At 46.6% G+C, this 22105-nt stretch overlaps 1 protein-coding gene across 1 annotated transcript; it reads right to left on the bottom strand.

The window, feature by feature from the left end:
- Positions 1-257: 257 nt before the first annotated feature.
- Positions 258-14828, bottom strand: dact2 (dishevelled-binding antagonist of beta-catenin 2). Its single transcript, XM_070890941.1, has 4 exons — positions 14571-14828; positions 9182-9314; positions 3334-3630; positions 258-1897 (listed from the first exon to the last, which is right to left on the bottom strand). The coding sequence occupies exons 1-4, from the start codon at positions 14826-14828 to the stop codon at positions 258-260; spliced, it is 2328 nt and encodes a 775-aa protein (XP_070747042.1).
- Positions 14829-22105: the final 7277 nt, after the last annotated feature.

The following is a 22105-nucleotide window of genomic DNA, read 5'->3' as shown; positions in this document are numbered from 1 at the left end:
TATTTTTATTCATATTATCACACAATGCTCTTGCAACAGTTGAAATAGGAACATTAATTATTATACACAATAAAATGACAAGTTAGACAAGACTGGGCCCATATAGTCACATGTAGCAGGACCCCTGCCCTAACACAAAGGTCATTTGCAGTTCACGACTGGACGCCGCTCTCCTTTTAAAAGGTCATTTCTTTTGTTTCTCGGGACAACAGTGCCCAGCGTGCGGTCTCCCTGGGATACGCCTGGGGCTCACACCCCTAAACCATGGTCATAACCTTTAAGGCCTGAGGTTGGAATCGCCGGATCTTTTTCTTCAGCGCTTTCGACGCCTTTATCCGGCAAATCCTGGCCTCGGAGCGGCGGCTCCAGCCAGTTGCCGACAGTGACTCGGCCGAAGCCGAACCCTGAGGCCAGACCAGGGCGCTCCCGTCCGCCTGCTCCATGCTGGGGCCACCCTCGCTCCCGCTCCCCTCGCCGTCGCCAAAGCAGTTGGCCGTGTGGTCGGAGAGCTCGTCCCCGCTGCTCTCGGCGATGGTGGAGTGGAAGAGCGAGGCGCATTCGGCCGAGTACTCCGACTGGTCCGACTCGCTCCGGGCCCCGGGCCGGCTCCTCGGCGTCCGGCTGAAGCTGGCGGCGCGTGCCGCCCCGATCCTCCCCGCCCTCGGCCGCTGGGCGCTGTGGCATGGCCGGCCGGCGGGGGTCCTGGTGAATATTTCGACTGACGACTGCCACCGGCGCTGCTTGGCCTTCGACCCCTGCTCACCGGCCTTGGGGACTCCGTGGAGGGCCAGGCCCTGGAACACCAGCCCGTGACACGTGGGGTGAAGACTGGACTCCGAGCACGACCGGCCCGGCGGTTCGGGGCTCACGCCAGCAGTTGCCATGACGCTGCTCCTGTCGACGGGAGTTCCCATAGCACCGCCAACTCGGGTGGGCGGCCGCTTGCCAACCCGTGCCGTCTCGCCGTTCCTCCGCTTGATCTTCGCCACTTTGGTCTTGCCACAGGCCGGCAGCACCTGCCCCCGTTGCCGGGACTCCGCAGGCACGAACTGGGCGTGCACGAAACCGCTCTTGCGCAAGGTCTCCCCGCCTCTCCCTGCCGTGACCCCCGACCTCTGGCCGGTCCTCTGAGGTGCTCCGGGGCCTGGTGCCGCGGGACCGTCGCAGGCCAGCCGGCTGGAATTGGACTGCGCGGGTAGACCCGAGCAGGCTCCTGTACCACCGGTCGCGAGCGAGTCTTTCATCCCTGATCTGAAGTGCTGACCACTGCCGCCGGCCTTCGACTCTTCCCCCAGGCGATTAGCCGAGACTGGGAGCATCGAGCAGCCGGGCTCCACCTGCCGCCTCAATCTTGCGGTGCCAACGGTTTCTGCTGGAAGTCCTACCTCTCTCCAGCTGTTGCCCCACTGCAGGACGGCCACCTTCTCAACTTGCCCCCTCGCTGTGTTGTTGTTACTGTTATTTTTCACAGCCTCAGCGGGGAGCGCAAGGTCTTTCTCCCGCATCACAGCTTTCGGCCTCGTTTCGGGGTCTCTGTTCGTGGCGGCCTTGCTGATCCCACCCGCGTGCTGTTGGGTTAGTTTACTGACGTAGCCAAGCCTGGTTTCAAGTGGCCTACTTGCGAGATTAGGTGGTGCGGCGCCACTGAGGATGTGCCTGTTGTCCGCACTCAACGCCTTCCCAGTCAGACAGAACAAAGGGCTCTGCAGAGCCACCGCGTGGAGGGGACTGGGGTAATTGTAAACATCACTGCTGTTCTTAGAGACTAGATGGCATCGATACTTCTGATCTGCTATGTTGGGCTGTAGATTGCCACCGGGGCACACAGGCGGCAGCACTTTCAGATCAGACGCAGCTGGAAAATCTCTTCGCAACGGTACAAATCTCTCCAAGTCACCTGTAGGGGAAGGAGAACAATACACGTCACAATATTGGGAATCCTTGCTCATTATTTTGTCTGTCAGTCGTGTCCCGTCAATCGATGTATCTCCCCATTAGTCATATCCCCGGTCAGTCAGGAATTTGAAGCTCTGGTTATATCCAGAGAGAGAGAAAGAGGGAACGAGAAGAAGGAAGGAAGGAACAAGAGGAAGGAAGGAACGAACGAATGAGAGGCAGGAACTAGAGGAAGGAAGGAAGGGAGGGAGGGAGGGAGGAAGGAAGGACGGACTTGCATTGATAGAGCCTCTTTCCCAACCTTGGACCTCCGCTGAAGGAAATGCCTGAGAATTTAGCAGTGAGCTAATGTAGGTACAAGGGGGATTTTCCCAGAGTCGACCCCACCCCGAGCTTTGCGCGACAGGAACACAGATTGGGAATTTGGAGGGGGAGGGGTTACTGCGTCTGTGTGGGATTTTCCATTCATTAAATAGAAGCCTGATGATTTTTTTGGGAACACAGTTGAAACTCACAAGAGCCTCAAAATGATGCTGCCACCGTTAAAGTGATGGGGAGAGGAATTTCAAATGAACACTAAGCTCTTGCACGCATTTAGCCCACAGCCTATGCCTTCTGGGAGGTTGGGTGATGCAGACCTTCCCCTGGTAGGGGTGTCCATGGATATAATGAGGTGAAACTGCCCATATGATGCAAGGCTTGATGTCTGGGTCTTTGGGCAACACAGACCCTCAGTGATCACTTCACCCACTGGAGGCGTGCAGAGGTACACCTGCGTCCTTGGCGATTGGGCAGAAGAGCAGGGGAGTTCTCCCTAGTGTCCTGGCCAATATTCATCCCTCAATCAATGTCACCAAAAACAGATTATCTGGTCATTATCACATTGCTGTTTGTGGGAACTTGCTGTGTGCATATTGGCTGCTGCGTTTCTTATGTTGGATTGTTCTCCACAGAGCAGAGAATGTTAAGGGGAGATTTAATAAGAGTTATTCAAAATAATGAGGGGTTTTGATAGAGTTACTAAGGAGAAACTGTTCCCACTGGCAGGCGGGTCGGTAACCAGAAGACACAGATTTAAGATAATCGGCAAAAAGCCAGGGGAGGAGATTTGGCAAATTTTTTTTACGCAGCCAGTTGTTAGGATCTGGAATCCACGGCCTGAAAGGGCAGTGGAAGCAAATTCAGTAGCAACTTTCAAAAGGGAATTAAAAACATACTTGAAAAGGAGAAATCTCCTGAGCTATGGGGAAAGAGCAGGGGAGTGGGACTAATTGGAGAGCACTTTCAGAGCCAGCACAGGCATGGTGGGCCAAACAGTGACTACACTTTGGGAAGTGCTTTGGGACGTCCTGAAGTCATGAAAGGTGCTATATAAATGCAAGTTCTCTCTTTCTTTCAGGGCAACTTTGCACGTGTAAGATGGAGAGTCAGCACTACCTGTAGAAACCGGTCTCGGCCTGTGGACTCCTGGTTTTCTGCTGGTAAAGGTGAGCAGCGGTTCGGTGGTGGTTTTGATCCCTTGGCCAGGTCGCTTGCCAGCAGGCCCTTGCTGCTTGAAGGCTGCCAACTGCACGGTGGTCTCGTCGGCAGATTGAGGGCGGTAGTCCGACTTGCTGGCCCTGGTCTCGGCCGAGTACAGCAGGCTGCTCTGGGAGGACGACATACACTCGCTGTACATGGAAGTGCAGGAGTTGGACAGGGAGCAGGAACCCCCGTCACTCAGCTCGTAAAACCCTGCGGGTCAGAAACAAAATAACACTTAGATGGTACCCATTAGGCACACGGAATCGACAAGCGTTGCACAACCAATAGAAAGCAAAATACTGCAGCGTGCTGGGCACCTGAAATAAAATCCAAACACTCAGCAGGTCAGGCAGCATCTGTGCAGAGAGAGAGACAGAGAGAGAGACAGAGAATGAGAGACAGAGAGAGACAGAGAGAGACACAGGGAGAGAGACAGAGACAGAGAGAGAAGGAGAGACAGAGAATGAGAGATAGAGAGAGTTAACGTTTTAGGTCAATTACCTTTTAATCAACGCTGGAATGTATAAAAGATGAACAGCTTTTAAGCAAATCATGGAAAAGGGAAGACAGGGAAAGAACGAAAGGGAGAGAGGTCTGTGATCGGGTGGAGGGCAGGAGTGATTAAAATGCCACACTTTGAGTGAGCACTCTCCATAGATTATCTACTCCTCCCCCAGCCTATAAATGACCCGATTTATTTGGGATCACCCCATGCCTGGATTTGGAGGCACAACCTCCAGGTTACTGGTCTGCTACCATAACCACCAGGTTACTATACCCTTACTGCTTACTATTATACCCTTACCGTTAATTGTAACTACTGGCACCATCTCTTTCTCACTAGTGGTGAACTGAAAATGACAAGTAGAAAGTGCATTGCACACAGAGGATGCTGCAAGAGGTTTTTGCTACTGGGACAGAAACATTTAGCTGAGAAATGTACAAGTATTACACATAACCTACAGCACAGAAACAGGCCATTCAGCCCAACTGGTCCATACTGGTGTTTGTGCTCCACACGAGCCTCCTCCCAGTGAATTCATCTCACCCCATCAACATTACATGTTGATTGAATAATTTTATGGAATTGAATCCATCACTGGGAGAATTGGAAAGTGACCCAAGATAGGCAAGATCATCTTCAATAGAATTCAGGGGAAAAGCCTGAACCGTAGAATGCAAGTGTGTGGGAGATTTGTTGAGGCTTTACAATGCATCGATCAGACCCGGCTGAAAGGACCAAGTTCAGTTTGGTCACCACCTCATTACATAAACTTGCATTAGAAAGATTGCCGGCAAGAGCGAGATTGATCCCAAGTTTAAGGAGGAGAGACTGGAGAAGTTTCAACTTTGCAGCCTTGGATGTCAATTAAAAACTGAAGTATGGAATGGTATAGATAGGATAAACCCTGAATATTATGATAGAGATCGTGCTAGAACTTTACAAATCACTGGTTAGCCAGTGGAGCTGGAGTATTGTGGACAATTCTGGGCACCACATTTCAGGAAAGATGTAAAGGCCTCAGAAAGGGCACAGGGGAGGTTTACCAGGGTGTTACCAGGGATGAGGGACTTCAGTTGAGGAGGGGTTGGAAATGTCAGGACTGTTCTTCTGGGAACAGAGACGATTAAGAGGTGACCGAATAGAGGTTTTCAAGTGATGAGTAGATAGAGAAAACCTATCCCCTCTGGCGAATGGGTCAATAATAAGAGGTCATAGATTTAAAATCATTGGCAAACATCGAGAGGGAGAGAGGAGTGAAATGTCGACAGGGTCTGGAACACTCCACCTGAACAGGTGGTGGAAACTGATCCCATCAATAAATGTAATAGTGAGTTGGACAGGTGTTTGAGGATGAGGAACTGACAGGGTTACGGACAAAAAGATGGGAGGGTGTGGGACTGAGCACAACTGCTCTTTCAAAGGGCCAGCACAGGCACGATGGGCCGAATGACCTCCTTCTATGCTGTAAGTTTCTATGATTCCTTCAGAGTCAGCCAAGGAAATAGGACATAAAGGGAAATTCCGGAATGATCGGAATACGTGACCATGGAAGATAGAAGATACAATAGATGCACTGACATTGGGGTTAATCAAAGAGCAATTAGAAGCCATAAGGAGAGTTAATGTCCGAGAGAGATGTGCTTTGAGGGGACAATACCACACAGACTGGGAGTGGTAAAGTCAGAAAATGACCCGATTGAGTATAGGCTTAAACTGGCTTGTTGAACACGAGATGTGGCTCTCCAAGTAAAAGGCACTGACTGTTACTGAAATTCTTGTGCACACAACAATGCCTGTGTCATATGTTAGGTCTGCTCACAAAACAAAAAGAATGGCTGTTCTGCTGCTTGAGCGAGTCTGTCAGAATCTGCCTGCCTGCCCGGAGGGCAAAAGTATTAGGATTACATAAGAGCATAAGAATTAGGAACAGGAGTAGGCCATCTAGCCCCTCGAGCCTGCTCCGCCATTCAACAAGATCATGGCTGATCTGGCCGTGGACTCAGCTCCACTTACCCACCCGCTCCCCGTAACCCTTAATTCCCTTATTGGTTAAAAATCTATCTATCTGTGACTTGAATACATTCAATGAGCTAGCCTCAACTGCTTCCTTGGGCAGAGAATTCCACAGATTCACAACCCTCTGGGAGAAGAAATTCCTTCTCAACTCGGTTTTAAATTGGCTCCCCCATATTTTGAGGCTGTGCCCCCTAGTTCTAGTCTCCCCGACCAGTGGAAACAACCTCTCTGCCTCTATCTTGTCTATCCCTTTCATTATTTTAAATGTTTCTATAAGATCACCCCTCATCCTTCTGAACTCCAACGAGTAAAGACCAGTCTGCTCAATCTATCATCATAAGGTAACCCTCTCATCTCCGGAATCAACTTAGTGAATCGTCTCTGTACCCCCTCCAAAGCTAGTATATCCTTCCTTAAGTAAGGTGACCAAAACTGCACGCAGTACTCCAGGTGCGGCCTCACTAATACCCTATACAGTTGCAGCAGGACCTCCCTGCTTTTGTACTCCATCCCTCTCGCAATGAAGGCCAACATTCCATTCGCCTTCCTGATTACCTGCTGCACCTGCAAACTAACTTTTTGGGATTCATGCACAAGGACCCGCAGGTCCCTCTGCACCGCAGCATGTTGTAATTTCTCCCCATTCAAATAATATTCTCTTTTGCTGTTTTTGTTTTCCAAGGTGGATGACCTCACATTTTCCGACATTGCATTATATCTGCCAAACCTTAGCCCATTCGCTTAACCTATCTAAATCTCTTTGCAGCCTCTCTGTGTCCTCTACACAACCCGCTTTCCCACTAATCTTTGTGTCATCTGCAAATTTTGTTACACTACACTCTGTCCCCTCTTCCAGGTCATCTATGTATATTGTAAACAGTTGTGGTCCCAGCACCAATCCCTGTGGCACACCACTAACCACCGATTTCCAACCCGAAAAGGACCCATTTATCCCGACTCTCTGCTTTATGTTAGCCAGCCAATTCTCGATCCATGCTAATACATTTCCGCTGACTCCGCGTACCTTTATCTTCTGCAGTAACCTTTTGTGTGGCACCTTATCGAATGCCTTTTGGAAATCTAAATACACCACATCCATCGGTACACCTCTATCCACCATGCACGTTTTATCCTCAAAGAATTCCAGTAAGTTAGTTAAACATGATTTCCCTTTCATGAATCCATGTTGCGTCTGCTTGATTGCACTATTCCTATCTAGATGTCCCGCTATTTCTTCCTTAATGATAGCTTCAAGCATTTTCCTCACTACAGATGTTAAACTAACCGGCCTATAGTTACCTGCCTTTTGTCTGCCCCCTTTTTTAAACAGAGGCATTACATTAGCTGCTTTCCAATCCGCTGGTACCTCCCCGGAGTCCAGAGAATTTTGGTAGATTATAACGAATGCATCTGCTATAACTTCCGCCATCTCTTTTAATACCCTGGGATGCATTTCATCAGGACCAGGGGACTTGTCTACCTTGAGTCCCATTAGCCTATCCAGCACAACCCCTCTAGTGATAGTGATTACTCTGCCTGTCTGAGGCTCGCTACCTAAAGCAGAAGGGACTCCATGGCGTTTCGAAGCACGACAGCAACCTTAAAAATAGAAAAAGCTCTTAGGCTGCACTTACAGCAATGGCATGATTAATAATGTGTCCGAGCTGGCACTGGAGCCTACAGGCAGCAGTGAGATACACACACCTGAGTGTATGGTTCTAAATGGGAGCCTGCAGAATAGGCCATGAGATGCTATTGTGGAAGCACAGCGGGACAGGGAACCCGATACAAATGCATTAAGCATTTTGTATGATTAGATTGCGTTACCCAGTTTCCAGGCTTGTGTCACGCTGTTGAGTTATGTATTCAACAGAGCGAGTCTAGTCCTGGGGCGAATGCTTTATTCATTCGGTAAGGTGCCTGGCTGAAAGGTAGAGGATAAACAAGCAAGAGCATGGTCACTGAAACAGGATCTGACAGGAATCAATCATAGAGACTGTAACCTTGTCAAAGGACGGGTCCATTATATTTAAAGCCAGTTCCATTCATATAAAAGAATAACATTACATAAAATTAACAGCAGGAATAGGCCGTTCGGTCCACCAGGTCAGTGCCTGTGTTTATGCTCCACACCTATCACCATAAACTCCTCCCACCCTATCACCATAAACGTCTATTCCTTTTTTCCTCATGTACTTATCTCGCTTCCCCTTAAATGCATCTATGCTGTTCCAAGTGATAGTAAGTTCCCTATTCTCACTACTCTCTGGGTAGAGGCGTTTCTCCTGAATTCCTTATTGGATTTATTAGTGACTCCTAGTTTTGGACTTGGCCAGAAGTGGAAACATCTTCTCTACATCTACCGTATTAAATCCTTTCAGAATAGTTCACCACACAGTCAGAGGGTAAATAATTTGCCAATGGAGTACTTAAATGGCCACTGTCAGTTACCATATGCAGCTATTCATTCAGACCCATGAGCTCTCAGCCCACCAGAGTCAGCCGCTTGATTAGTACCCCATCCATCACCTTAAATATCCACTCCCTCCACCACCAGCTACAAGATGCACTGCAGCAACTCGCCAAGGCTTCTTCGACAGCACCTCCCAAACCCACGACCTCTACCACTTAGAGGACAAGAGCAGCAGGTGCTTGGAGACACCATCACCTCCAAGTTCCCCTCCAAGTCACACACCATCCCGACTTGGAAATATATTACCGTTCCTTCATTGCTGCTGGGTCAAAATCTTGGAATTTCCTCCCTAACAGCACTGTGGGAGCACTCGGACTGCAGTGGTTCAAGAAGGCGGCTCACCACCGCCTTTCAAAGGCAATTAGGAATGGGCAATTATTGCCAGCGAAGCCCATATCCAAGAAAGAATATCATGTACATGACAACAACATGGTGTGTGCATCACTGGTCTGTAGATACCTCATCCTGACATAAAAGAAAGCTTCTGACCAGCAAATGGAAGTGAAAACCACGACAGATTTTTGATAGGCACGGGTATTAAGGGATATGGAACCAAGACGGGTAGATGGTGTTAAGGTACAGATCAGCCACAATCTAACAGAATGGCGGAACACGTTCAATGGAACTGAATGGCCTCCTCCTGTTGCTACGAGCATCCTCGGTTATGTGGTCTGCCCCACTGTGTAAACAGGGGAGACTCCCAAAGTCCTGGGGAGCCCCAACACGTTCAGTTCCATGACACAAAGCTGCCACCTGTCCAACCTTACCTGAACTGGGCCTGCTGTCACTCTCCAGCTGCTCAGTGGAAGCCTTGTTGACATCGAGCTTGAGTTCGCTGATTTGTCGGTCCAAGTGTTGCAGGTGAGTTTTCAGCCCCGCATCTTGTTTTCTCAAATGTGACTGGAAAGCAAACAAGGATGTTTACACAAAAAAACTAGAAAGACAAATATTTTTTTCTCATGTATTCCTGACGTACGGCTGGGCTGCAGTTGAATATAAATGGGTGGACCTCGAGAGTCCCCACAGCCTCGAGGATGCACATGTTCCATGCTGGCAAGGGCTGCCACTTCGTAAAGATAAACAGAGATGAGGGAGGCCATTCAGCCCATCTAACCATAGGGTATCCATAGCTCCCCCGTCGTGGCATCTAACTGTCTCTGGTGACTCCATCGAGTTTTTGCCTCTACTACTCTTTCAATTAAAACTAAAATGGCAGTGCCCATTCCCTCACGTATACCCATGAAAATCGTGGGACGCTGGACTTGCAAGGCCGGAAGAAAGTTAAATGGGAGAGAGAGCCGTTCACAGAGGTCATGAAACCCTGCTTCACCATAGTTCCCCATCTCCCACGTTATAAAAAGAAAAAAGACGCATTTATAGAGCGCTTTTAGACCTCAGGACATCCCAAAGCACTTTACAGCCAATGAAGTACGTCTGAAGTGTGGTTACTGTTGTAAGGTGGGAAACGCGGCAGGCAATTTGCACACCCCCAAACAGCAATGTGATAAAGACCAGACAATCTGCTTTAGTGATGTTGGTTGAAGGATAAATATTGACCAGGACACTAAGAATAACCCCCCTGCATTTCTTCGAGTGCCAATGGATCTTTTATATCTAACTGAAAGGCTAGGCAGGGCTTACCGAAAGACGGCACCTCCGACAGTGCAGCTAACACTGGAGTGTCAGCCTAGATTTTTGTGCTCAAGTCTCTGGAGTGGGACTTGATCCCACAACCTTCTGACTGAAAGAGGCGAGTGCTATCCACTGAGCCACGGCTGACACTTTGCATATAACGTGTATGGGGTATGTTTCAGCACAGAGTGGTGACTGAACGCGGGCCTTCCTGATCTGTACAGCTGGGTACACAGGGAAACACATTTACTGAGTATTCAAGAGAGCTTTTTGTTTACAAAAATAACTATTATCTATCACTTTTCCTAGATGAAACTACCCAATGAGAAGGAAAAGAGATGGAGTTACCTCCTGGAATGACAGAATCTGAAGTGATTTATTTTTGGTGTGTCTGTTTACAGTTTTGCAATGACCCGAATCCACTTCAAAAACTGACTAATGTGCAGCCAAAGCATCTTGAAGTCTAGACTTTCTTGATTAATGGCAGCGGGTCACAAAACCCGTCCTGAAGATATACAGCGGTCATTGATAATTTAGTACGTCACAAAGATCTCATGTCAGACATTTCAGGAAAAACAAAGACATTAATCGTGATTATGTGATGCAAGTATTCAGTTTCCTACAATTACAGCTTTCAACATGTGCTCAGAGAGAGAGCCACATACTTGAGTTAAAAACTGACACGAGGAAGATGAAAGCAAAAGAAAAATTGTCGGAATGACCTACGACCTTGTCACGCTCCAGGTTTTGAAGAAAATAAGCATCAATGTTATGTTTCCTTTCACACATTGATAGTGCCTATCAATTTGCAGTGGGATCGTACAGCACAGAAGGAGAAGGGCATTCAGCCCAGAGAGTCTGTGCCGGCTCTTTGAAAGAGCTATCACCAATTAGTTCCACTTACCAGCTCTTTCCCTATAGCCCTGCAAATTTTTTTTTTCTCAAATATTTATTCAATTCCCTTTAAAAGTTACTAATGAATCAGCTTCCACCATCCTTTCAGGCAGCGCATTCTAGATCGTAACTGGCTGTGTAGAAAAAATTCTTCCTCATCTCTCCTCCGGTTCTTTTGCAAATGCCCTTAAATCTGAATCCTCTGGTTACTGATCCTCCTGCCAACGTAAACAGTTCCACCCTATCTACTCTGTCAAACCCCTCATCATTTTGAACGCCTCTATTAAATCTCCCTTTAACCTTCTTTGCTCGGAGGAGAACAATCCCAGCTTCTCGTCTCACTAATGCCAGACTTTATGCTTCCCCTTTAATTCTGGCGTTCAGCTCCCCAGCTTGCTCAGTTGGGAAAAGCAGGGTATAATTGAGCCCATACGGGCCAGAAACTCCTTGGCTCATTCCCCCTCGGTGCAGAGGTAGAGTTAAGGTTGGCCTCAGTTCCCCAAGGCTAGGAAGGAAGCACCAGCAGCTCTCACTCCTGACTGCTATCTGATGACGACCTGCAAGCAAGTGCGCAGGCGTCAGATAAGGGTCAGATCAGGCTCAGATGTGACGCCTCCCACAGTCAAGCAGCCCACTGTCAAGATGTAACAGATACAAAATGGCCACTTGGGAGAGGCACCCACGGAATGGGAACCTGACACTGTCAGGACAGGAGGGGAGAAGATTGAAGGGAAATAAAAGTTTTTTTTTAAAAAAGCACTGGTGCTACACCCAATGTTCTGGTGCACGGTGTCAAAGGTCAGGCGAAGTTGTGCAAGTTTGGGTTATGTAGACCCACCCCCATGAACGATGGTGTTCCTTCCTATCACTTGGTGCGAACAGCCTTGCAAAGCTTCCCCTAGATGTAAAATATCCCACGGTACTATTTCAAAGAAGAGCAGGGGAGTTATCCCCGGTGTCCTGACCAATATTTATCCCTCAATCACCATCACTAAAAACAGATTATCTGATCATTTTCCTTATTGCTTTTTGTGGGAGCTTGCTATGTGTAAATTGGCTGTCACGTTTCCTACATTACAACAGCGACAGCACTTCAACAGTACTTCCTTGGCTGTAAAGCGTTCGGGTTGTCTTGAGGTCATGAAAGGCACTTTATAAATGCAAGTCTTTCTTTTCTTTGTCAAGTGACCTCTAGGCGACCATGGGTGAGGCGTGGATCACTCAGGCGATGCCCCTGCAGTCGAATAACATTGACACTTAACTGTCCCGGCTCACTCAGGTCAGGTACCAGAGGGTGAGTAGCACCATCAAACGGCATAAATCAGCTCCTTTAAGAAAGGCAAAAGGGAGAAAACGGTCATAAAAGTGCTGAGTAACCGGGCTAAATACTACGGAATAAAAGGGAAGTAACACCTTGAAAAAGCACGTTACGCCGATCTATGAATGAAAGGGTGTCCTCACAACCTGAAAACGTGCAATTATCTGGGACTTGCCAACCTACAGCTTTTTAATCAGGCAACCCAGCCAAGGAGGAGGCTTGTCTTAAAGGCAATTGTTCCCTGTCTGCCTTTAATTAACAGGTACTGCCGCTATTTACCAAGGTCACATCAATGCCCCATTCTTCTCAGAGGATTTCTCCTCTTGTTTGATTTCCTAAACATCTTTATCTTATCTTTTTGTCTATTGCTAAAGCAGCCTTCAGTGAACAGTCATTCCCCAGAGGCTTTGAAATATTTTACTCCGGCTCTCCTCCTCCCAGTTAAATTGGTCATATTCAATGTTCCCTCTCATTTTTATTTTTTGGCGGACCGCATGAGCCATTGAAAATTCCGCACATGCGCGGTTTTTCTTTTTAAGGGCCAGCACACCGGCTGCGTGGAACCTGTAGAGTGTTGCATGACTGCGCAGCTTATTGGGATCATTGGTCATATTAAACCCTACTGGTCTCTCAGGTGGATGTAAAAGATCCCATGGCACTGTTCAAAAGAAGAGCAGGGAAGTTATTCCCAGTGTCCTGTCCAATATTTATCCCTCAATCAACATCGCTAAATCGGATTATGTGGTCATTTTCAAATTTGTGGGAGCTTGCTGTGCGCAAACTGGGCTGCCGTGTTTCCTACATTACAACAGTGACAACACTTCAAAAAGTACTTCATTGGCTGTAATGCGCTTTGAGAAGTCCCGAGATCGTGAAAGGCGCTATATAAACGCAAGTCTTTCTTTTTACAAGAAGACAATAGGAAATATGATTCAGGCTTTTAGAATGGATTAAAGGTGTTTTGCAAAATTTTGCCATTTGAAATCTCAAGGCTGGAAGCAGCTGGAATCTGGTTGGTGGAGATGTCCCCTTGGTGGGGGGGAGGATTGAGAAAAAGGAATGGGGGGGTGTGCCAGAGGACTGCAATGAATGAGCAACGAGCGAGCCACCGGAACAGCAGCAGCCCAGAGAGCAATTGTCACAGGAGAGCGGCGGGGGGAAGGGAATCTGGGCTGGGAGACAACCTGGCCAGTTTTCACACCCAGTTGATGAGTTGTTGATGTTTTAAGTGTGGGCAGACGGTTTTGCGGGAAATGCAACTTGTACGCGCGGATGTGTATCCCGTTCGATGTGGATTGAGACTTGATGGCTCGCCGTCTTTGCCATCACGAACATTTAATTAGCCGCGAAACACCGCACCAAGCTGTTCAACCAAGGGGTGAATCACTGGGATGTGCTCCCCGTCAAGAGACTCAAATCCACGGCTAATTTTTATTTTAAACAATGAATGTTTTATTTATGTTTACATAAACCTTTGACTTGCGAATTTTTTTAATAAAGAGAGAAAAACGGCACAAATTTATCGGGAGTGGGCGAGAGAGATTGAGGGACCTGTGCAAGGAGTTTGCAATATTTCTGAGTCTTAATTTCAATCACGATTTGTGGCGAAATATTCATGAGGAATTAACCGTAGTTATATAAAATCCTTCTATATATGCATGTATAAATCCTTATATATACACCCTTCTACTTAATCCTAAAATATATTCGTAGAACCTTTAAATATGTACAAGTATAACCCTTATATAACATATCTACACCATTGAAATAAATAAGCATATATAACTCTTGAACATAGAAATCTTAAATACACTTGGTAATTCTTATATATTTGTAAAAATCTTAAAACATTATGCAACCCTTAAATACATATAGAAATAATTCTTAAATATATGCATATATAACTCTTAAACATGTCAGAAACCCTAAATACACACAGAGCCCCTGGATACATGTCTAATTCTTAAATATATAGCATATCCCTTAAGTATATACAAGACCGTTTGAAATATCCATTGCATGTTATCTATGTGCAATATATCAATAGCAAACATTGGATTTTGTAAAGCAAAATGCAAATATATAAGCAGAATGTTTGGGGATTTCTAGTTAGGCAATAAATCTTTAGACCAACAACTCGTTAAAAGTTACTGATTTCCTTTAAACATAGGATTGGAATACTGCTCTTAAATATCAACTAGCAGAAACATTGGAAATAAATCAAACTCTGCTATTTTTGGTTAAACATTGTAAAATAGCAGCTGTCAGGTGGGAAAGTATTTCTGGTAGTGGGGAGGGTTACAATTCCTTACCAGTTGCTCCTTCAGGGCGCTAAGGGTGGCTTCCAACCGCTGCTCCTCCGAGTGGCTCTCCCTGCTCCTCTCGTCCCTGCCGCACTTGTCTCGGGGTGGCTCCGTGTCCAGAGCCCTTCTCACCAGCTCCCTCTGCCTCTCCTTCAGCAGGTCAAGCTCCGCCAGCCCCGCCAGCGCTGCCTGCAGCCTCTCGCCAGCCCTGCAGCGGTCGAAGGCAGCCGAAGGTGCAGGCATGGACCCGCGCCTCCTATTCAGCATCGTGCAGTCAGTTCTTCCCTCCCTTCCCTGAGCTTGGCAGGATCTCCCCTTTCACTATTAGGACGGGAAGAAATGGTCAGGTTCAGTGTCCACAGGGCGAGAAAGGCTGATTAATTGTCGTCTTACACTCAATAGGCACAGCACTGAGGGAGAGCAAATACTTCACACTTCAATCCCAACATCCTTGCTGCCAAACTGAGCCCCAAACCACTTGCTCAAAGCAATCTCTCTGATCATCTCTGCCCCCACCCCTGTCCTAAAATCATAAGCCAGCCTTCAATTGGTGACACTACATATACACCCTAATCGTCATCAGCTCCTGGGACGTGCCCATTCACTTTGGAAATCCCAGCGCTGCTTTGCAAAATGCATCCTATTTAAATCCGGAATATGCTTAAGATAAAGGAAATACACACACGTCCCTGCTCAATGCACAACAGTTCCCGAGGGAATACAGACACCCACCTATTGCAGGATCCCTTCCTGCACAGTCTTGGTCCCATTACCTTTCCATCTGATTTCCCTTCTCTCAAACCTCTCACCCCCTCCCCCAAGGTTGACTTTCTCTGTAGGAAGGGAGAGGTGAGTAGATCGTTTTTGTTCGGCTTGGAGCGCCCTACATTGTTGGAAGCAGAATCAGTAGTAGTTTTTACATGGATAAGGAAATAGATTTTTTTAATTAGAAAAAAGTTACATTTATTTCGCGACTTTCACAACCTCAGAACGTCCCAAAGCACTTTACAGCCAATGAAGTACTTTGGAACGGTAGTCACTGGGGTAATGTAGGGAAAGGCAGCAGCCAAATTGAACACAGCAAATTCCTACAAACAGCAATTTGATAAATCATCTTTCTCTGCCAATCTTCCTTGAAATAGTGCCATGTGATGTTTTTTAAACACCATCCAAGAGGGTAGATAGGGCCTCGGTTTTACATATCACATGAAAGTCAACACCTCCAACAGAGCAGCACTCTCTGAGTACCAGAGCACTGCTTTGGAGTGTCAGCCTGGATTGTGTGCTCAGGTCCACAGAGTGGAATTCAAACCCACAGCCGTCTGACTCAGAGGTGGGAGTGCTACCCACAACAATTTCATATATAGATTTTGTTTGAGGTTGTAACTAGCAGAGTAGAGAAGGGGAATCAGTGGATCATAGAATCACAGAATGGTTACAGCACAGGAGGAGGCCATTCAGCCCATCAAGCCCATGTAGGATGTGGTGTATTTGGGTTTTTTAAAAGCATTCAATAAGGTGCCACCCAAGATGTTATTACACACAATTAGGGCTCATGAGATTGGGGGTAATATATTAGCATGGGCTGAGGATTGGTTATCAGTCAAAAAACAGAGTAGGAATAAACGGGTCATTTTCAGGCTGTAACTAGTAGGGTACAGCAAAGATGAGTGCTTGGGCCTCAGCTATTTACAATCCATAGCCATGACTTAGATGAGGGGACCGAGTGCAATGTATCCAAGTTTGCTGATGATACAAAGCTAAGTTGTTAGCAGGATGCAAAAGGCTACAAAGGGATATAGACATGTTAAGTGAGCGGGCAACAAGGTGGCAGATGGGATGAAATGTGAAGTTATTCACCTTGGTAGAAAAAATAGAAAAGCAGATTTTTTTTTGAATGGTGAGAGATTGGGAAATATCTGAGGGAACTGGATGTCCTTGTACATGAATCACAGAAAGTTAACATGCAGGCACACAAGCAATTAGGAAAGCAAATGGTATTTTGGCCTTTATTACAAAAAGATTGGTGTATAAGAGTAAAAAAGTCTTACTGCAATATATAGATGCTTGGTGAGACCACACCTGGAGTACTGTACAGTTTTAGTCTCCTTACCTAAGAAAGGACATATTTGCCTTGGAGGGAGTGCAACAAAGGTTCACTGGAATGATTCCTGGGATAGGAGGATTGTCCTATGAGGAGAGATTGAGTAGACTGGGCTTATTTTCCCTAGAGTTTAGAAATATGAGAGGCGATCCATTGAAACAAATAAAATTCTTCTAACATTCTTCAGGGGCTTGACAGGGTAGATGCTGGGAGGATGTTTCCCCTGGCTGGGGAGTCTAGAACCAGGGGTCACAGTCTCAGAATAAAGGTTGTCCATTTAGAACTGAGATGAGGAGAAATTTCTTCACTCAGAGGGCTGTGAATCTTTGGAATTGTCTACCCCAGAGAGCTGTGGATGCTCAGTTGTTGAGTATATTCAAGGCTGAGAGCAATAGATTTTTGGACTCTAGGGGAATCAAGGGATATGAAGATAGTGCAGGAAAGTGGAGTTGAGGTAGAAGATCATCTGTGAACCTACTGAATGGTGGAGCAGGCTCGAGGGACTGAATGACCTACTCCTGCTCCTATTTCTTATGTCCGATACCTGGGAATCCCTGGCTCACGACCACCCAAAGTAGAGGAATAGCATCCGGGAGGGCGCTGAGCACCCCGAGTCCCATCGCCGCGAGCATGCAGAAATCAAGCGTAAACAGCGGAAGGAGCATGTGGCAAACCAGGCTCCCCACCCACCCTTTCCTTCAACCACTGTTTGCCCCACCTGTGACAGAGACTGTAGGTCCCGCATTGGTCTCATCAGTCACCTGAGAACTCACTTTTAGAGTGGAAGCAAGTCTTCCTCGACTCCGAGGGACTGCCTATGATGATGATGAATGGGAAAGGAGGTTAGGGGTGGGGGGGTGGGGGTGGTGGTGGGGTGGAGACATTGACACTTTTGCAGTTATAGCCAGTGCCTGAGCCTAGAGAATAACAATACAAGACCACCTGTTATCCTGTCCTCCTGAAGGCATTGATTCCTCGCTGGTATTAGTTTGAACGATTTCTGCTCGCCCTCAGGTACCTCACCCAAGTGGCCATTCTTCACCTGTTGGGACCAGATAGTGCAGTGTTGGCATACTATTCGGCCATGGGAGGCAAACCGTTTTCCAACACTAATACAAAAGCAAAATACTGCGGATGCTGCAATCTGAAATAAAACAGAGCATGCTGGAAACACTCAGCAGGCCAGCCAGCGTCTGTGGAGAGAGAAGCAGGGTTAACGTTTCAGGTCAATGACCCTTCATCAGAACTGGAAAAAGTTAGAGATGTAACAGGTTTTTAAGCAAGTGCAGGGGCAGGGAAAGGGCGGAGGGGAGGAAGGACAAAAGGGAAGGTCTGTGATAGGGTGGAAGGCAGGAGAGATTAGAGAGACAAAAGGGATGATGGTGCATGTCCTGGCCAATATTTATCCCTCAATCAACATAACAAAACCAGTTTATCTGGTCATTATCACATTGCTGTTTGTGGGAGCTTGCTGTGCGCAAGTTGACTGCCACGTTTCCCACATTGCAACAGTAACTACACTCCAAAAGTACTTCATTGGCTGTAAAGCGCTTTGAGACGTCCAGTGGTCGTGAAAGGCGCTATATAAATGCAAGTCTTTCTTTCTTTAGGGCAAAAGAAGATGGCAATGGGACAAGTTAAGAAAAAAAGATGAGTCTAGATAGGGTATAAAAGGAGAATGGCAGAATCATCAACAGCTGCTACGAGAAAGAGAGAAAAAAAACAGAAAAAAAATAGGGGCAGAGGTTATGGTTTGAAATTGTTGAACTTGATGTTGAGTCAACAAGGCTGCAAAGTGCCTAAATGAAAGATGAGGTGCTGTTCCTTGAGCTTATGTTGAGCTTCATTGTAACAGTGTAAGAGGCCAAGGACAGAGAGATGAGTGTGGGAGTGGAGCGGGCAGGGGGTACTGGGTAACTGGGGCAGATTTTGCCCCTTCCGGCTAACTCAGCACAGACCAGAATCGAACCTGGGACCTTCCAACTCAGTTAATAGCTGCCTACACCAACAAAGCTGTCGGGTGAGCTACAATCCCTTTGAACTCAATACAACTGCAATATTAAACTTGAGATCGTCTAAAACTCGGCTGCCCGTGTCCTAACTGGCACCAAGTCCCAGTCACCCATCACCCCTGTGCTCGCTGACCTACACTGACTCCCGGTTGAGCAACGCCTCAATTTTAAAATGCTCATCCTTGTTTTCAAATCCCTCTGTTGCCTCGCCCCTCCCTATCTCTGTAATTTCCTCCAGCCCCACAACCCCCTGAAATATCTCCGCTGCTCCAATTCTGGCCGCTTGAGCATCCCTGATTTTAATCACTCCACCATTGTCGGCTGTACCTTCAGCTGCCTAGGCTCTAAGCTCTGGAATTCCCTCCCTAAACCTCGCCGCCTCTCTACCTCGCTCTCCTCCTTTAACACCCTCCTTAAAACCTACATCTCATCATCATCATCATAGGCAGTCCCTCGGAATCGCGGAAGACTTGCTTCCACTCCTGAAGTGAGTTCTTTGGTGGCTGAACAGTCCAAACATGTCATCTGCACTAATATCTCCTTATGTGGCTCGGTGTCAAATTTTGTTTGGTTACGCTCCTGTGAAACACCTTGGGATGTTTTATTAGGGTAAAGGCACTGTATAAATACAAGTTATTGTTGGCCATTTTCTGAGCTACAAACACTTCTGGAGTCCCAGGCTTACATTATTGTATGTCTCTATGAAAGAAAAACTTGCATTTATATCGATTTTTTCACGACCTTAGGACATCCCAAAGCGCTTTACAATCAATGAAGTATTTTTTGAAATGCCAACCACTGTTGTAATGTAGGAAAGGTGGCAGCCAATTTGAGCACAGCAAGCTTCCACAAACAGCAATGTGATAATGACCAAATCATCTGGTTTTTTAATGATGTTGGTTGAGGGATAGATATGGGCCAGGACACCGGGGATAACCCCCCTGCTCTTCTTCGAAATAGCGCCGTGGGATCTTTTAACTGTACCTGAAAAGGAAGATGAGGCTTTGGTTTAACGTCTCATCCAAAAGATAGTGCATCGCTCCCGCAGTACTGTACTCTGTGCCAGCCTAGATTTTATGCTCAAGTCTCTGGAGTTAGACTTTGAAGCCACAGCCTTCTGATTCAGAGGCAAGAGTGCTGTCACTGAGGCAAGGCAGGCAGTGCCACTGCAAAAACATGCTGTCCCCACTACGCGAAAGTAACAGCAAAACTGTGGCATTGTTGCCTTTGCTTCTACGGTTCCTCCTGTCTGAACAAATATTTTGTAACTTGTGCACTGTGAAGGGGAATGTTTACATTGTAACGAATCTCCCGACTCTGCTTTGCCCAGCTCTGAGAGTATTTGTAAATGCTGGAATGCTTCAGTCCGGTGATTGCGGTTTTTCTGCGTTATCCTGAGTTTTACCAGGGCCTTTACATTTGCCCTGGTTGGGGGGCCATATTTGGTCAGGGCCCCTGGGTGTGAGGCCTGTGTGACTGTGCATTAATCCCCCCACCTTTACCGTTACAGTGGGTGCAGGAGACTGGGTGGCAAGAGTTGGTTGCACTGGCATCCCGTACCAGCTCCTGAAGAATATGGTCTGTCGAGTTTTCATGAGAGCATTCATTCTGGGGCTGGACTTATGTTGACCCATTTTCAATAAAGAAAGAACTTGCATTTATATAGCGCTCTTCTGAACCTCAGAACGACCCAAAGTGATTTATAGCCAATGAAGTACATTTTTGAAGTGTAGTCACAGTTGTAATGTAGGGAAATGCGTCTGCCAATTTCATCACAGCAAGATCTCACAAGCAGCAATGAGATAAGGATCAGATCATCTGTTTTTGTTACGTTAATTGAGGGTTAGATATTGGCCAGGGCACATAAGAACATAAGAAATAGGAGCAGGAGTAGGCCATACGGCCCCTCAGCCTGCTCCGCCATTTAATAAGATCATGGCTGATCTGATCATGGACTCAGCTCCACTTCCCCAGCCGCTCCCCATAACCCTTTATTCCATTATTGCTCAAAAATCTGCCTATTTCCACCTTAAATATATTCAATGACCCAGCCTCCACAGCTCTCTGGAACAGAGAATTCCATAGATTTACAACCCTCTGAGAGAAGAAATTCCTCCTCATCTCAGTTTTAAATGGGCAACCCCTTATTCTGAGACTATGTACCCTAGTTTCAGTTTCCCCTATGAGTAGAAATATCCTCTCTGCACCCACCTTGTGTAGCCCTCTCATTATCTTATATGTTTCGATAAGATCACCTCGCATTCTCTGAACTCCAATGAGTATAGGCCCAATCTACTCAACCTACTTTCATAAGACAACCAACCCGCTTATCTCTGGAATCAACCTAGTAAACCTTCTCTGAACAGCCTCCAATGCAAGTATATCCTTCCTTAAATACAGAGACCAAAACTGTACGCAGTACGAAAGGTGTGGCTTCATCAATACCCTGAACAGTTGTAGCAGGACTTCCTTACTTATATACTCTATCCCCTTTGCAATAAAAGCCAACATTCCATTTGCTTTCCTAATTACTTGCTGTGCCTGCATGCTAACTTTTTGAGTTTCATGTATAAAGACATCCAGATCCCTCTGTACTGCAGCACTTTGCAATTTTTCTCCATTTAAATTATAATTTGCTTTACTATTTTTTCTGCCAAAGTGGATAACCTCACATTTTCCCACATTATACTACATCTGCCAAATTTTTGCCCACTCACTGAGCCTGTCTGTATCCCTTTGCAGATTTTTTATGTCCTCCTCACAATTTGCTTTCCCACCCATCTTTGTATCATCAGCAAATTTGGCTACATTACACTCAGTCCCTTCATCCAAGTAATTAATATAGATTGTAAATAGTTGAGGACCAGCACCGATCCCTGCGGCACCCCACTAGTTACTGTTTGCCAACCGGAAAATGACCCATTTTTCCTGATTTTCTGTTTTCTGTTAGTTAGCTAATCCTCTATCCATGCTACTATATTACCTCCAACCCCGTGAAGTTTTATTGAAGACAAACGTAGGTCCCTTGCAGTCAGATTCAGGTGATTTTATAATGGGGAACAAAGATACGGCAGACCAGTTGAACAAATACTTTGGTTCTGTCTTCACGAAGGAAGACACATATAACCTTCCGAAAGTACTAGGGGACCGAGGATCTACTGAGAAGGAGGAGCTGAAGGATATCCTTATTAGGTGGGAAATTGTGTTAGGGAAATTGATGGGATTGAAGGCCAATAAATCCCCAGGGCCTGATGGTCTGCATCCCAGAGTACTTAAGGAAGTGGCCATAGAAATAGTGAATGCATTGGTGATCATTTTCCAACAGTCTATCGACTCTGGATCAGTTCCTACGGACTGGAGGGTAGCTAATGTAACACCACTGTTTAAAAAAGGACGGTGAGAGCAAATGGGTAATTATAGACCGGCTA

The sequence above is a fragment of the Pristiophorus japonicus genome, chromosome 9 (assembly GCF_044704955.1).
Source record: "Pristiophorus japonicus isolate sPriJap1 chromosome 9, sPriJap1.hap1, whole genome shotgun sequence".
In the NCBI taxonomy this organism is placed as follows: Eukaryota; Metazoa; Chordata; class Chondrichthyes; family Pristiophoridae; genus Pristiophorus; species Pristiophorus japonicus.
The sequence above is the reverse complement of the archived record's forward strand: the minus strand, read 5'-3'. Positions and strand labels throughout refer to the sequence as shown.